At 44.8% G+C, this 16,055-nt stretch overlaps 1 protein-coding gene across 1 annotated transcript; it reads left to right on the forward strand.

The window, feature by feature from the left end:
• The first annotated feature begins 6,973 nt into the window (after positions 1-6,973).
• Positions 6,974-14,832, forward strand: LOC149280394 (retinoic acid receptor RXR-alpha-B-like). Its single transcript, XM_089500576.1, has 10 exons — positions 6,974-6,989; positions 7,691-7,929; positions 8,489-8,642; positions 8,849-9,028; positions 12,750-12,901; positions 13,264-13,393; positions 13,520-13,652; positions 13,904-13,995; positions 14,448-14,553; positions 14,685-14,832. Exons 1-10 carry the CDS (start codon positions 6,974-6,976, stop codon positions 14,830-14,832), a joined length of 1,350 nt encoding a protein of 449 aa, XP_089356702.1.
• The last annotated feature ends 1,223 nt before the right edge of the window (positions 14,833-16,055 follow it).

Here is a 16,055-nt window from a genome sequence, read left to right on the forward strand (position 1 = left end):
AGTCACATGACTGCCTACAATGGCAGCCTCTGTAGATAAACAAAGTTCAAAGGGACAGTTTAATGACACCAACACTATAGAAGAATGTGTAACCCTTACCTTCCATGATTACTCCAATATGCATTCTTCCAAAAGGGAAAAAACAATAACCTGACACTGAAGACAGAACCTTGCTGCTGCAGCTGCCCTCCTCCTCTGTGGTCTGATGATTCTTGCTACTGATTGGCTGATGGAAGCAGCCAATCTGTGGCGGGAGATTGCTCTTTCCAGGCATGGGAGTCTGAACAGACCCCAGCCCGCAGCATTCTCTGAGCCTGCGCTGGTGCCCCCTGGTGGTGGGTATAACACATGGACAGCCAGCAGAAACGTGTTGAGTGGCAGGAAAAGGCACCTATTTAACTCAGTGTGAGCACTTTCTGAGCATGCGCACGGGGGGGGGATAGAATACTGGTGCTGGAACTGACTGGCGGTAAGTATACCCGGCAAAAGGAGATGTTTTCAACCAGACTCACCTTCTGCATGGCAAATACCATTGGAAAGGGGCAAATGCATATGAGGAATTCTGTGAATTGACAAGGTGGACACCACATACATTTAAAGGGACCTCTCAGCTATCATGTGCATTAAAGTGCATACGATGGCTGGACTGTCCCTTTAATTACATGTTTGCACAATGTCTCTTGCATAAACAATAACACCACTTTGTACTCGGCCTCCCTTCCTGTTTGTTGCTTACGCTGGGTTTTCAATCTTTGTATTTTTTTTTTCTTACTGCAGAAATCAGGAAATAAGAAGATCTTTAGAGCTCCTTGACAGGTAGGTTGGAACTAAATTAGCCTTAAAATAAAATGGAAATTATACCTTAAAATTGAGAATTATTTTTTAAACAAAATATCCAGATAGCATGCTATGCTTTATTAACGAGGTGAAGTTATATTTAGGTAACAGCTCCATGTTAAATCACTTTAAGGGTTATTTTTGAAGATCCCAAGCTCGAAAACCAGCTGGTTCAGATCTCTTGTGTTTTGCTTGTCCTGTTGCTCGTGTGAACTGGTTCAGCCGGTTCAGCGAGCAAGGGTGGAAACTGTGAGCTCTCCGAAAGTAGACTGGATCATCATCTCTAATGCACTCTTAAAGGGACAGTTTAATGTTCCTGACACCTCCTCTAAAGAAGAATAAATCTAAAAGTACTCTGTGAGTAATTTAATAAAAGCTGCAGCCCTGTAGCTGCCAACCTCCTCGATGATTCCGAGGATTTTAGCAGCCAATCAGTGGCAGGAATGAGCTTCCATTGAAACCAAAAGGAGTGCTTCCCATTCATGCACACAGGGGTCTGATGAGACTTCCGCCTATCGTATTCATTACAGTGCGGATGATGGCTGGAGGGGTCCCTTTAAAGCAACGGGGCACGCGTTTCAGCTACTAAGGTGACTAAGCTGTGGGGTTGTACCGATACCCCCGATAAACACCTAATAAGGTTGAAGCGTGGTGTGGTTGTGCGGCAGAATACAAGTCACAGTAACCCTTCTGCACCGGCACATTCACTGGGTTTCTGTATCATGCTTGCGATTCAATGTAAACTTTTAGACTCTTGTATTTTTCATACATACTCATTAACCCCTATTATTCTGATACCGGTCATTGCTCTCTATGATTGGGAAGTCACATTTTCCATTACACTCATTATTCCTCCCACTCCACCTCTCCACCGTATGTCATTATGTTTTCCATTGTGATGCCAATGGCCTGAATGAGAAGACATCAAGCTATTATTAACTAAGCAGCCAATCACAGCGAGATCAGAGGAACGAGATTCAACGAGAAAAAGGCCAAAAAAGAGGCCATCATCCAACACTAGAGGATCCGAGGTTTAGATCCATTCCCGGGAACTCTCTGGGTTTTACTTCTCTAGTTCTCCGGGTCACCCTGTTCTCTCCCTGTATCGCAGGAGCGGTGTGTAGGCATGCCCACTCCCGGCCCTATTCCCCCGTCACTCCCATAAGTTAAATTATCTGGGGCCCCGCTAGCCCAGGTATGCTTAGGTGTAAAGTAAGGAAGTTTTACTTTACTGAGAAGGTGATAGATAAGTGGAAGTTCTTCCCAGGCGAAGTGGTAGAGGGTAATACAGTGAGGGAATTTAAACATGCATGGGATAGGCATATGGTTCTTGAATCTAAGACGAGACCAACGACTGATTAAGGTTTGAGTCTCCACAGCAGGAGAAACAGGTGACTAGACGGGGGCCGAGTGGGTCCCTGCTGTCAGATACTGTGTTTCCCCGACCAAAAGGTAATCAGAGGTTAAAACGCCAGTCTCACATGGCAGGAAGTCATGTTGCCCAACTGTACATTTCTACAGCCCAGACCTCTTCCTTCCGTTCTCTGCAGACGCTTTGGATGTATTCACAGCCTTTCGTAGAGAATTGGAGTTTTAAATGGTTTCACGTAGAAGGAATTCCCTATAATGCAGCCACTAATTGCCTAGCGGCTCCCAGCATCCAATGTGGACTTGGTTGATGTGCACAGATTATTAGTTGGCGCATGCTTAAGTGTGTTTGGTTATTACTTTATAATTGTTTCTTAAATGTCTAAAGTCCTTACCTACACTTAAGGTGTCCAGCGACATATCCTGGCGTAGGCCCAGATCTCCCTCTTGTATGATTGTTAATGGGATTTATTTTATATTCCCATTTTATTTTTGTATTGGGTTTATACTGTCTCACATAACAGATAATTGGTTATATTTGGACATTTAGTTAGGGGTTATAAAAAAAAAAAAAGCTGTTTATATTAAAGGCAAAGAAACGTAACCTCGGCCACCAACTTCCTGTATTGTATTGTGGCTCTGCTGTGGGGAGCCAACAGTGCCGCCAGTGACTGTACCCGTTTAGAGCCTTGTCAAACAAAAAGCTGGTGACAAAGATGTTACTTTGCCTTTTGTTATTAAAAGCTTTTAGTGAATGACTATAAAATGCATTCATTTACATGTGTTGTTTTTGTTAAATTTGTTCTTACTGTAAAGTAAAATGTCTCTTTTACATTAAAAACAAATTCAAATGATACTTAATCAAATTGCTAGTCCAAAAAGAATATTAGCACATCAGTGCAGACTTATGGAAATAATATATTTTAACCAGAGATTGTTTTAATTCCTTTTAAGGTTTTGAATTACTCAGACAACAATGATTTTGGGGACATTCAAAGCTTTATTATATAATATAAAACACTGTATGGATGGGGGCAGGGAGACAGAGAAGGAGCAACCTCTGGACTTACAGAGTCATTCTTCAGCACATAAGAGAGGAAAATCCCCCATTTTCAGGAGGAAACCTCTGGGGAACCATGGCTCGAAGAACTGCCCCTACCTCTGGGTTAATTGATTTAAACAAGCTAAGTATCAAAAAAAATTGCTTGGATAACTTATTATGAAAATAATAATGTTTGCAATTAATAACTTCTCATCATCAACATTGGCCAGAAACACAGAGCCTGTTGTAAATTACTTCCTAATGGTGGGGGACTAACTTCATAATAATACCTGTAACTTTGGTTAGGCCATCCCTATGCATGGGATAGGCATAGGAGCCATATGCTTATCCCATGCATGTTTAAATCCCCTCACTGTATTACCCTCTACCACCTCTGCTGGGAGACTGTTCCACTTATCTCCCCTCTCAGTAAAGTAACATTACATCTAAACCTCTGACCCTCTAATTTTAGATTATAGACTCTTGTTGTAACATTTCTTCTTTGAAATAAACTTCTCTCCTGTTGTTTGTCTCTCCTCCCATGTCTCTCCTCTCCCCCAGCCGAACACTATTGCTATCCTTTAGCCTCTTCTGATAATTTTTATTATGCAAACCATTTACTGTTACCGTACAGTCTCCCTCCTCTGAACTCTCTCCAGAATGCCGTCTGAGTGATTGTATCGGAAAGGTTTAAGTGTTTCTGAGGGCCTCAGCTGCAATAGTAAGAAACATTGGATATGATAAAAGCCTTCCCTAGTGACCAATAGCCTTGTTATGTCATGGGTGACATCATTCATGTGACTGAATGTATGTTCTCAGACAAATTTACATCAAGACTGTATACAGTAATATACCCCCTAGCTCTGTATACAGTAATATAACCCCCAGCGCTGTATACAGTAATATAACCTCCAGCGCTATATACAGTAATATAGCCCCCAGTGCTGTATACAGTAATATAACCCCCAATGCTGTATACAGTAATATAACCCCCCCAGGGCTGTATACAGTAATAATAACCCCCCAGCGCTGTATACAGTAATATAACCCCCCTAGGGCTGTATACAGTAATAATAACCCCCCCAGCGCTGTATACACTAATACCCCCCCAGCGCTGTATACAGTAATGTTGGTCGGTGTTGCCAAAAAAACATTTTTATCTCATTTTACCCCAATAAACTCCCTTTATCTGCAGACCTGGAGGCGCCATTGTTAAATCACTTTCCCGGCTCAAACGCCACACTGAGCTGATGCTTTATGGCAATGATAATGAAGTCCTCCACAGACTTTTATTAGTCAGAGAGTCAGACTGGGTGATTAAAACCGAGCCATTCTATTGTTTCCCACAGGCAGGAAATAGTAGGAGCTTCCCTTTAGGGACAATTATGGTGCCAAATCTGGAGCAGTCAGCAAGAATATTCTATTGGTATCCATGGTGATTGCTCCTTTTATAGTTCTTATTTTCATAATTTTTATATGGCACCAACAGATTCTGCAGCGCTGTACAATGGGGTTTTACAGACATTTGGTGACAAAGTTGCACTTTTTAAAAACTGCCCAATATGTTACACTTTGAAGTTCAGAAAACAGTACATAATACCCGGCGCAAAAATGTTAAATGTTAATAACGAGTAGAAAATAATTTATGGCCAAATATAACACAATTATTTTCGAAATGTCCAGTTTATTTTTTAAGTCATCACAATGTCATAACTGCCAACTGTCCCTGATTTCCTGGCACAATACCTATGTTTGCACTCCTTTCTAATTACTCTGCATTTGCCAAAAGTTTTAATTCAGTGTTTGCATGTCGCCCACCATTCAAGGTGATCAGTGGAGGGTGGGGACGTAGCCAAAGGCGGTGTATTTGTTTTTTTAAGGTGATTCCATGATCTTTTTAACATATAATTGGATAAGTAATTTACAGCGTCAACAAAGGATTTCCCCCGAGGCACGAATAGATAAAACCATTCACTTCAGCTTAAATACCCATTAATGGGAGCGCCAATGATCTGACATCATATGAAGGCAACCTGTGGGCTAACTGGAGTATAATAGATTGCAAGCTTCTCGGACAAGCTCGGTCTCTTCTTCTATCATCATCTTTACCAAATAACTCTATGCATCGCATGCCAGATTTATACCCCCCATCCCACCGGTTCATCAGATAGCATGTAGAATTCTTACATGTATCCTCTACATACATATATCCTTCCAAGGATGGCTTACGTTAACGTATGTATCCATTTGTCTCTTTCGGGGCATTTGAAAAAGGGATTCTGTGTAAATAGCGCTATCATATTCCATGGCTTTGTACAACAATGCTGCTGATTAACTCTTAGGGGATAAACCTGCTTGCAGTGCATAAGATTCCTGGATGTCAGGAGTTAAGTTAACCATTGTTATACCTCCCAACATGTTAAATGGCCAGAGAGGGGCATTTGTTTTTGGGGGCGTGGCTACGGGCAGGGGCAGGGGGAAGGGCTGTACTGAGGCTCTTTCTGTGACCTGTCCATAGCTGTTTATCCGAGACATTGAACAATTTAAGCGATCAACTCGTTCTATACGCCATACGGTGACTTTTGGGGCTATCGAAGAAGAGACCTCTGAGATACTGACAGTTCATGTAACTTTGCATCTTTTTTACCCGCTGGCTCGATAAAAGGTATCAACTTGGACTAAAGACTTACATTCAGAACTCTCAAGAAAACAGGGACAAGGATTTGGAACCCAAAGAGGGACTGTCACTTCTGAGCAAGGAAACTTGGAAGGTATGCATCGCACAGGAACCAGTTAGCACACTTAATGTCGCGGGTGTCTCGTTGGAATAAGCGTAACCCAGGACCGGACTTCCAAATCACAGCCTGTCTCATCACCCGAGGGCACATGAGAGGTAGGTACCTGTGACTGCGCATCCGGTTTATGGCGGGATGCGAGCTGAGGGTCATATTTTATTGGGGTAACTTGGGGGCAGCATGTTTGGTTTCACCTAAAGTAGCGCGTCTCTGAAAATGTCCAACATGCGAGAAGCGCATAGAATGCGGTTATTGACACGGAGAGGCCGCGTACTTGGAATGATTAACTGGGTACATGCAGTTACGATTGGAAATAAATAATTCAATCACGCGTACAACACAGGATATTTAAAGGCACCGGAAGCGCGGCCATATTGGTACTACCAGACTACATAGCCGCAAGGGTAATCACCTGCTGTCTAGTAAGCCGCCATGTTGCCACGCCCTTATTCAAGGGGGTCACTTTAGGTCAGTATAGCAAACGACACAATTGCCGTGTTATTACGCCAGAGAAGGTCGTTTAAACCCGTGTTTTTAACCCTTGGGTATCCGTGTGCCTGCTTTCGGTGCATAACGCTGGTTGTTTTTAGCTGCGTCCATAGCCTTCGTCTGTTACTGCGTGGCCCCGCCCCCCGATGGAGCAGAATCTGGTCTCCGGGTGCAGCAAGATGGCGCCGCTTCCGCTTCCTCTTCCTCTATAGTCTGGGGCCGCGAGGGCCGCTGGGTGAGCTGGTGGCTGCGGCTCCGGTGCGGGGTGACCGCAGGAGACCCCGGAAACTGCGTCACGGGCGGCGGCGCTCTCTCAGGATGCAGTCTCATTAGCATAATGAACCGAGCGTATGTTTATAATATATAGTTTCTATATAGAACGAGGCAGAGTATCCATAACTGTATCATATACAGGAGGAGGGGATACTGAGGCCTGAGCGGGATGGGAGACAGCCGGGGTAAGTGTTTGTTTACCCTGGGGGCATACAGGCCCTGTGTGTGTGTGTGTGTGTGTGTGTGTGTGTGTTACTCCGCACTGTGTGTGTGTGTGTGTGTGTGTCTGGTGTGTGGCCCAGCTGTTATGGTGCCCGCCCTGCACAATGTCTTTTGCATATTTACTGTGCTTTTAATGTATTCATGAGCCTATAACCCCATCAGTACTGAAAGGGTTAATCGTGTGCGCGCGCCGGCTGCTCTTATTTCGTTTCCCAAATCACTGATGTCTTTTCCTGTTCCGATCCCCGCTTGGCCCGCGGTGGCAGCGCTCTCTGGGTGAGAGTTCATTTCCTCCATAACACTCTCTCGCCTCTGTCTCGGGTTAGCGGTCCCCTCGCGTGTGACTTGGACAGCGGTAAGGAGGACGCTTGCAGAGTAGACGGGTCAGAAATGCTCAAAATATGCTATTCTCTATAATTTAAGAAGCTAAAATTGCTAATATGCTCGCACCGTATGGATATGCGTGTCTCTGACACATATCGCTCACGACACGTGTGGCCAAAGTGCCCGATCGCTAGTGATATAACTCAAAATACAAAAAATGGGGGATTTATGTTTATTGTATGTATATTATTTCTGTGTAAGATACCCCGTATGTAAGCGAGTACCGCACACGTGTAAGTGTGATGTGTTACTAATATGCTCTCCGTCTCTCTCGTTGCAGTGTGCCAGAGCCCTGACACCTCCTCTCTCAGCCCCCCCTCAGGCCGCTCGCTCAGCGCCACCCCTCCTCTCCTTTCTGCCCCCTTACATCCTTCCATGATTGGATCTGCGATGACCTCTTCGGTCAATTCTCCCCTGGGGAGCATCGGCTCTCCTTTTCCGGTCATAAACTGTTCCGTGGGGTCACCTGGCATTCCGGGCACCCCGTCTGTTGGGTACGGACCGGTCAGCAGCCCGCAGGTGAGCATTCCAGGTCCTCGGAGGAAGACGGCTTTATAGCGAGCAGCAGAATTCCTTGGCATGTGGATTGCACTGTTATGGTGTTTTTTTTATTAGCCGGATACTGAGTATATTTATGGGTACAAAAATAAATTAACCCTATATAATTCTTCACAGCAGTGCAGGGTTTGGGGTGTCTGATCATTAGAGGAACTGGATTTTAAGGTGAAATGGCAAGCGCTGCACTTTGGTGACCCCCCCCCCCGTTTCTATAATCGTCTCGCATGATGTTGATGAGACGGCTCAGATGTCTCGCTTTTCCAGAGAATAGCAGCCTTGGGATGTTGTAATCGGACCAAAGGGAGAGAATGTTGGAGTAGAGAGAGGACGGGTAGTGCTGCTGATTAAATAAGTTGTTCTGATTTTCAGAGGGCTTTAGAACGTCTCGTTTCCGGTACTGCTGAACGAGTCGTGGGGTAATTAGGCAATAGGCTGACACTGCAGAGCTTAACAGGTGCATCGATACAGGTATCACGGAGTCCGTGTTACATGTTTTTTATGTGTTTATTCCTCTTTACAGATAAATTCCACGGTTAATCTCTCCGGTCTGCATAACGTCAGCTCCTCTGAAGACGTGAAGCCCCCTCTGGGTATGAGGGGGATGCCAAATCATCCTAACGGTGGAGCAGGTGGTGGAAAGAAGCTGTGTGCTATATGTGGCGACCGCTCTTCAGGTGAGAGAGCGGAAGGGATTCCCTGGGATGATCAGAGGGTTCAAGATCTGGTCAGTAAGGAACCGCGGGTGATCAGTACCAGGGCCAACAAGGAGCCCTCTGGGTGGAAGCTGACAGCCAGGTTGAACGGTCTTTGGGTGGCAAATTGCTGGGCAAACTCTATATGGGAAGTAACAGTGAATACGTGTATATTTTGCCTCTTTCAGGGAAGCACTATGGAGTTTATAGCTGTGAGGGATGCAAGGGATTCTTCAAGCGTACAATCCGTAAGGACTTGACCTATACCTGCAGAGACAACAAGGACTGTGTGGTGGATAAAAGGCAGAGGAATCGCTGTCAGTACTGCAGATACCAGAAGTGTCTGGCCACCGGCATGAAGAGAGAAGGTAAGTGTGCTGGTATCGCTCATATCATAACTATATATATATATATATATATATATATATATATATATATATATATATATATATAACATAAATTTATACACATGGCGTCTCTCGTCTCGATGCCCTGGAGGCATGACTGTGTCCATTCCATGACAGCTGTCCGTATGTAGTGTGAGTAGTTACTGTATGCTGGCAGACTGGCCGCTCCTGAAAATACTGTATAGGGAGGATATATATAATATATATAATATATACATTGCATCGGGTCAAGGAGTTTTGTAACCAAGTTGATGGAAGATTAGATCCGGCGCAGCTGGGGAGCTCCCTATTGCTATACTGTATATATGTGCATATTTCACGCCAAACCGTACATTAGTGCGTTGTGAAGAGCATACGGCTCGATCTGTACGTGATAATGTTTACGTTGCAGGCTGTTGCGTGAAAGCGTTAGTTTCCATTGCAGTGTTATTGCCAGAAAGTGTAGCCTTTTCCGTGCGTTCGTGCAAATCCTTTCAAAACATTGGGTATGTTTATCCATCGGCTTTTATTCAGTGCAAGAAAAGTGCATTTTGCCTTTTTTTTTGGGTGGGGGGGGGAGGTTTAGCTTTATGATCTGCGATTGTATCTGAATCATGTCAGTTTTTTTTTTGTTTTTTTACTTTCTTTTGCTTTTCATATGAAGTAGTTTTGACGTGACTCACGGTTCAAACCCATGCCACCTTGTAAAAGATTGCCTGAAAAGAGTTTGTTATATTTGCTGTTGGTGTTGCTTTAAATGTATAGCATATAGGGAGCGTCTCTCCAAACACTCTGCTGATTCAGGGAAAGGCCACGTTGCGCAATACAATGGCAGCAACATCACAAACATGCGTATGAAGTGTTTGGCTTTTTTCAAGTACGCTAGTGTTCAAAAGTTTGGGGTCACTTAGAAATGTGTTTAAAAAAACAAACCGCAAATTCTGTCCATTAAAATAACACAAGCAACTAAGTGGCAGATGACGTTCAATATAGATAAGTGTAAGGTTATGCACTCTTGTACCAAAAACAAGCCCACAATTTACACTCTTAAGGGCGTTGCATTGGGGATAGCAGAAAATGAGAAGGGCTTTTAGGTATAATTGTAGACCATAGACTCGGCAACAAAGTGCGGCGCCAGTCAGCGGCTGCAAAAGCCAATAAGGTATCGGCATAAAGAGGAGAATTAAATCACGAGATGGAAATATAATTTTACCTCTTTATAAAGCGATGGTGAGGCCTCACCTGGAATATGCAGGGCAATTTTGGGCAGCGTTTTTTAAGAAGGATGTTATAGAGCTGGAGAACTCTCTGCCTGAGGATGTTGTGTTATATAACTCTGTGGATATTTTTTAGAAATGTCTGGATGCTTTTCTGGTTGAGCGTAACATAAAGGGCTATGACTGCTAAAAGGACAGTCGTATTAGAAAGTTGATCCAGGAAGTAATCTATGGCGTCAAGAAGGAATATCCCCCCCCCCTGTTGTAGCATAATTGGTGATTGCCCCAAGTAGGGTATTTTTTTTTTATTTATTTTTTTTGCCGCCTTTTGGATCAACTTTAGAACTAGGTATGTGTGAAAGGTTGAACTTGATGGACTGGAGTCTTTTTTTCAACCTACTATACTATATGAAATGGATGAGAACCCCAGCGCAGACGGGGTTAATGTTGTAAACGACTATTGTAGTTGGAAATGGCTGATTTTTAATGGAATCTCTTCATAGGCGTAAAGAGGCCCTTTATCACTCCCATCACTCCTGTGTTCCAATGGCCCTTTATCACTCCCATCACTCCTGTGTTCCAATGGCCCTTTATCACTCCCATCACTCCTGTGTTCCAGTGGCCCTTTATCACTCCCATCACTCCTGTGTTCCAATGGCACGTTGTGTTTCGCTGATCAAAGTTTAAGTTTAAGAGGCTAATTGATGGTTAGGAACCCTTTTGCGATTATGTTAGTGAGAAGTTTCCTTGTTTTCCATGAAAACAGCTCAGTGACCCCAAACGCTCTTCCAGTGTTCTGGCTCTGCGAGGTTCCTTGTCCATGCAGCTATATTTCAGTTGTAACCCCTTTTCAAACATGATTCACAATGAGAAGGCTACATTATTATTATTATTATTATTATTATTATTATTATTGTTGTTTTATATATAGCACCATCAATTTCCCTAGCACTGTACAATGGGTATACGATGGCACCTTTAGTAAATAACCTGCCAACCCTAACCACCCTGATGGATCTTTATAGCTGCGCTAACCATCCAAGAACTGTATCCCGGGCATCCTATATCAAGGGTTCCACCTCATAAAATGTAATGTAAAGGAGTTTCTTCACTAAGAAGGGTGGTAGATAAATGGAACCACCTCCAATCAGAAGTGGTAGAGGGTAATACAGTGAGGGGATTAAACATGCATGGGATAGACATACGGCTCCTGAATCTAAGACGAGATCAAAACTGATTAAGGATTAACTCTTTACAGCAGGATAAACGGATTAGACTGGCCAAATGGGGCTGATCTTTGGCCAATCGCTTTCTATTACCGTCGGGGTCTGTGGCCCCCCAGCTCCATCCGTTCCCTGGTGTTGCGTGACAGATCTTCGCGTGTGCAGTATGTGCGGCCGGGGATTGCATTCACCCAGCTGTCCTGACCGCTCACGCTTCTGTGATCTGCAAATATCTGCTTAGCCGCGTAAAGAAAAATACGGCTGTCGGGTCGCCCTGTAGTTGGGTTGTTTGGCTGCTTGTAAAAAGTTTCACGCCACTATCGGTGATTTGATCATTGTAGTATACAGCAGACATACGCTGTATCACGGTACAACAAAAGTATCTCTGGGGTCATATGATTGATCGTGGGGCCCCTTTACTATACGCTGTATATGAGATAGTTAAGCTCGTCTGTATAAACCGATAATAAACGGGTGCGGACCGGTAAAAGGTCACATTGTGCCGCAGACGGCTGTTTACGAGCGGCCCGCGGAGTCTTACGAAACTCTGCGCCGGATCACAACCATTCTCTTGTTTTGTTCCTCTTAATACAAGACAGGCGTTGGAACCGAGGAGCTGAACCGGCGTCCTATAAATACCCCCTGCGCAGGTTACACGCTCAAACCTGGGATGTGATGCGGTCCGGCAGCTGGATTAAAACCAGTGGAGTTCTTTAATATTTTGTAAAATCAGATTCTTTTATTACTGTGAATGTACGGATCCCGCGGGGAGTGATCGCCATTTGCGCGCGAGGAACGTGTTTGGGTCGTAATCTATAAATACCCCAGATGTCTTTCTCATCCCACGCGCCTCGGCTGCTCCCGCCGGCTTCTTTTTTTTCTTGTTGCGTTCCTGCGTGTTTATTTCTCATTAATGGATCTTTGCTGCCGTCTAAATACATTTATTCTGGGAATTGATGCCCGGAAAAAAATATTACCCCCACCCCCCTAGCAACTGCCACTTGAATGAACAGATGCAGAGAAAACTACTTGTATAGTAGCACCAGTGCTAAATGTGGAGCAGTCGCCATGGGAACCATTGGGATGTGCTCCACGTAGAACATTTAGCAGCCACCCGAGTCACGCAAATGAAAGACATGACACCGGAAATTAATTCTGCCCGTGACCGCTGTTTTGCATGTTTAAAAGCGGCTTCGGTTATAATCTGTATTTACGTGTACGTTTATGTATATCACATACACATTATATACATATATATTGCAGCTGTGCAGGAAGAGCGCCAGCGTGGGCGGGAACGTGACGGAGAGGCGGAGTTATGCGGCACTGTCAATGAAGATATGCCCGTTGAGAAAATTCTGGAGGCGGAGCTAGCTGTTGAACAGAAGAGTGACCAGAGCCTGGAGGGGGGTGGATCTGTGAGTAACGGCTCCTGATTGGTTTAGCAACACTATCGTAACGCCTGGGGTCACGGCTCTGCCGCTACTGGGGGGAGGGGGGTCATAGTTGATTTTCCGTAGAATTACTTCATAACTAACATTTTTTGTGTATATTAAGTATAGTATTACACCAGACACTGCATTGTAATGATGTTTTATCAATAATCTGCGTGACATCCGAAGCTCGTACGGATATTTATGTAAAAACAATCTTTTATGGTTGTGTCCGACCCGTCTGTCGGGCATCTGCAATAAAAATGACTTATTTGTATCATGTGCCGTTTCACCTCCATGGATGTGCAGGTTTTTTTCCCTTATATTGAATCCCCTTCTGCTTCCAGCCCAGTGATCCGGTCACCAATATCTGCCAAGCAGCGGATAAACAGCTCTTCACTCTGGTCGAATGGGCCAAGCGGATCCCTCACTTCTCAGAACTGCTTCTGGATGATCAGGTTATTCTGCTGAGAGCTGGTAAGAGGATCCTTCTCATGTGATATTTAGCTTATTAACCCCCTCCATTCTTTTCCTCGTCCCCTGCCCCTCGATGCCCCAGCGGGGTCCCTGTGTCTTCTGCTCACATCGTGTATTCCTCCCCAGGCTGGAACGAGCTTCTCATAGCCTCCTTTTCGCACCGCTCCATCTCGGTGAAAGACGGCATTTTACTCGCCACCGGTCTGCACGTTCACCGCAACAGTGCGCACAGTGCCGGCGTGGGGGCCATATTCGACAGGTATTGGAATAAGTCCGTTTCTGGCCGTAGTTTAATACCAATGGTACCGTGTAAGATGTGTGTCTAACATTTTCAGTGTCAATACTTCTGTGTGACAAAATGTTACCAGTTTGGCTGCTGAATATCAGAGAAATATTAATTGATCCTATAACTGTATTTCACTTGAGGTGGGGGGATTATAAAGGGTCCTCTTTCCGTGTACCATTCATCCTCTCCGACACGCTGTTATGTAGTTGTTGTGTCCCTTGCAGGGTCCTCACTGAACTTGTGTCTAAGATGAGAGACATGCGCATGGATAAAACTGAACTGGGCTGTCTGCGAGCCATCATTTTGTTCAATCCAGGTACTGTAAGGGGTGTTATCAGGCAGATCCAGGCAGTAGGGTTTCGGGTGGGGGGTGGGTGTGCAATATAGAGGTCATTATGATTTTATTTGGAGGTCAGAGGCAGCACACTGCAAATCCATGCTCTGTAGGCGAGGCATAGCCGTGATTAATGTCCTGTGTTGTGAAAGGGATGCTGCACAGTCTGGTCTGGCGAGCCTTAAAATACGCTCCGGGTTCTCAATGAATTTATTATCATAATACAGCGAGCATCGCATAATGTGATCACCGGCGCCTGCTTGTCAGACCGGTCAGTCATCGATCACGGATTCTAATGCGTGATCTTGATTATGTAGCGTCACATTTGCGTACCAGATATACGCGCTTTGATCCCAGAGCATGTCTTACTTTATAAAGTGGTTTGAACTGGAGAATCGCTTCTGATCATCTTCATTTCAATGCTTTTGTTTTAGATGCCAAGGGTTTGTCAAATCCCGGGGACGTGGAGGTTCTACGAGAGAAGGTTTATGCGTCGTTGGAATCTTACTGCAAGCAGAAGTACCCAGACCAGCAGGGAAGGTGAGCGGATTGCAGACTAGCCTGTGGGAATTGGTCAAAAAGTAATGTATGTATTTTGGGTGCTGATCTGAGCCACTTTTTCTTCCGCTGCCTTCACTTATTTCTGTTTGCACTCTTCTTCCCCCACCAAGGTTTGCGAAGCTGCTACTCCGTCTCCCTGCCTTGCGGTCCATTGGCCTCAAATGTCTCGAGCACCTCTTCTTCTTCAAACTCATCGGAGACACTCCAATCGACACTTTTTTGATGGAGATGTTGGAGGCACCTCACCAGCTGTCCTGAGAGGCTGCCCGAATCAGCTAGAGACTACAGCGCCACCCCAAGGACAGGTCCTGTTACGCACTCCGATAGATGGCTTCCTAAGGGGTGGATAGAACGAACACGGCAGATGTCTAGAGAAGAATCCTCTAGGCCTTTTTACCGAGGCATTCTCTTTGTAAACCCTCTTATTAAGCTTCCTGATTCACCCTCGGGTGTCCCAGCGCAGTCAGAAACTGTTTACATGGCTGCGATGGCCTCCTACAGATCAAGGCATGGCTTCCGTTTCCAAAATCTGACAAGGACGCGAGATCTTGTTTTTGCTTTGAGAGACACTCCTATGCAATAGCCATGAATGTGGTCCCTGGGCATCGGCCCCGCTTGAAGGAGACTGTTGAGATCACTGGACGGATCAGAAGACGGAGGCACGAGTATCTATCGGTGCGCTCACACTTTTTTCCATTTCCAGCTGTTTTTGTGCCTGCCTGGAAGAGACGGATCATTTTGGGGAAACCAACACTCTTCTGAGAGGGCCGGACTTTATGAAGGAGAGCGACTTACCTATTGACTTGTCTAGCAGGCGAGACAGCTGGCCATGACCTGGGCTCCTTATATACCGCTGCAGAAGCGCATGCTAAACCGTGGGATGTATTTGGGCCGCTGGTGGGTTGGTGTCTGGATTTGAAATACTTTTTAATGAGTCCTATTTAATCAGTGGACATTATTAATGGGGTGATTCCTCCTCCCTGATTTTGTGGTGCCCTATTTAATTACTGCACTTGTTAGCTTAAGAAAGGTTATCGGGTTCACTCTAGCAGGAAGGGGAGAACCATGGGTTAATTATTTTCTTTTTTTTTGGTCCACTACTGGGGTTTTTAGGACTGCTCTGCATCTTAGGGTGCCTTGAAGAAAAGCGAGAGGGTTTCTGTACCCTTAAGCTTTTTCTTCTCTACGTGGGACGTGGATTTGGATATCGGTCTGTTTTTATTTTATATTTTTGCCCTCTTTTAATCATTGTCCTTGTTTTCTTGGAGGAGTTTAAACATATATTGCACAGGATTATTCGGCATCCCCGTATGGAACTGCATCCCGCTTATTGTTTTTCGCGTCCACGTTTGGCAATCGTTTGAAAGAATTTGGGGGTTTTACACGCGCAGAATGCAATTTGAGAAGTTGTCTGGTTTTTTGCAGGCTGGTTAGTCTTTTGTGAGTCGTCTTGAGATTTTGGGGTGTTTTTTTGATATAAG

Source organism: Sceloporus occidentalis, unplaced genomic scaffold (assembly GCF_023333645.1).
Source record: "Sceloporus occidentalis isolate IW3139 unplaced genomic scaffold, rSceOcc1.0.p SCAF_157, whole genome shotgun sequence".
NCBI lineage: Eukaryota > Metazoa > Chordata > Lepidosauria > Squamata > Phrynosomatidae > Sceloporus > Sceloporus occidentalis.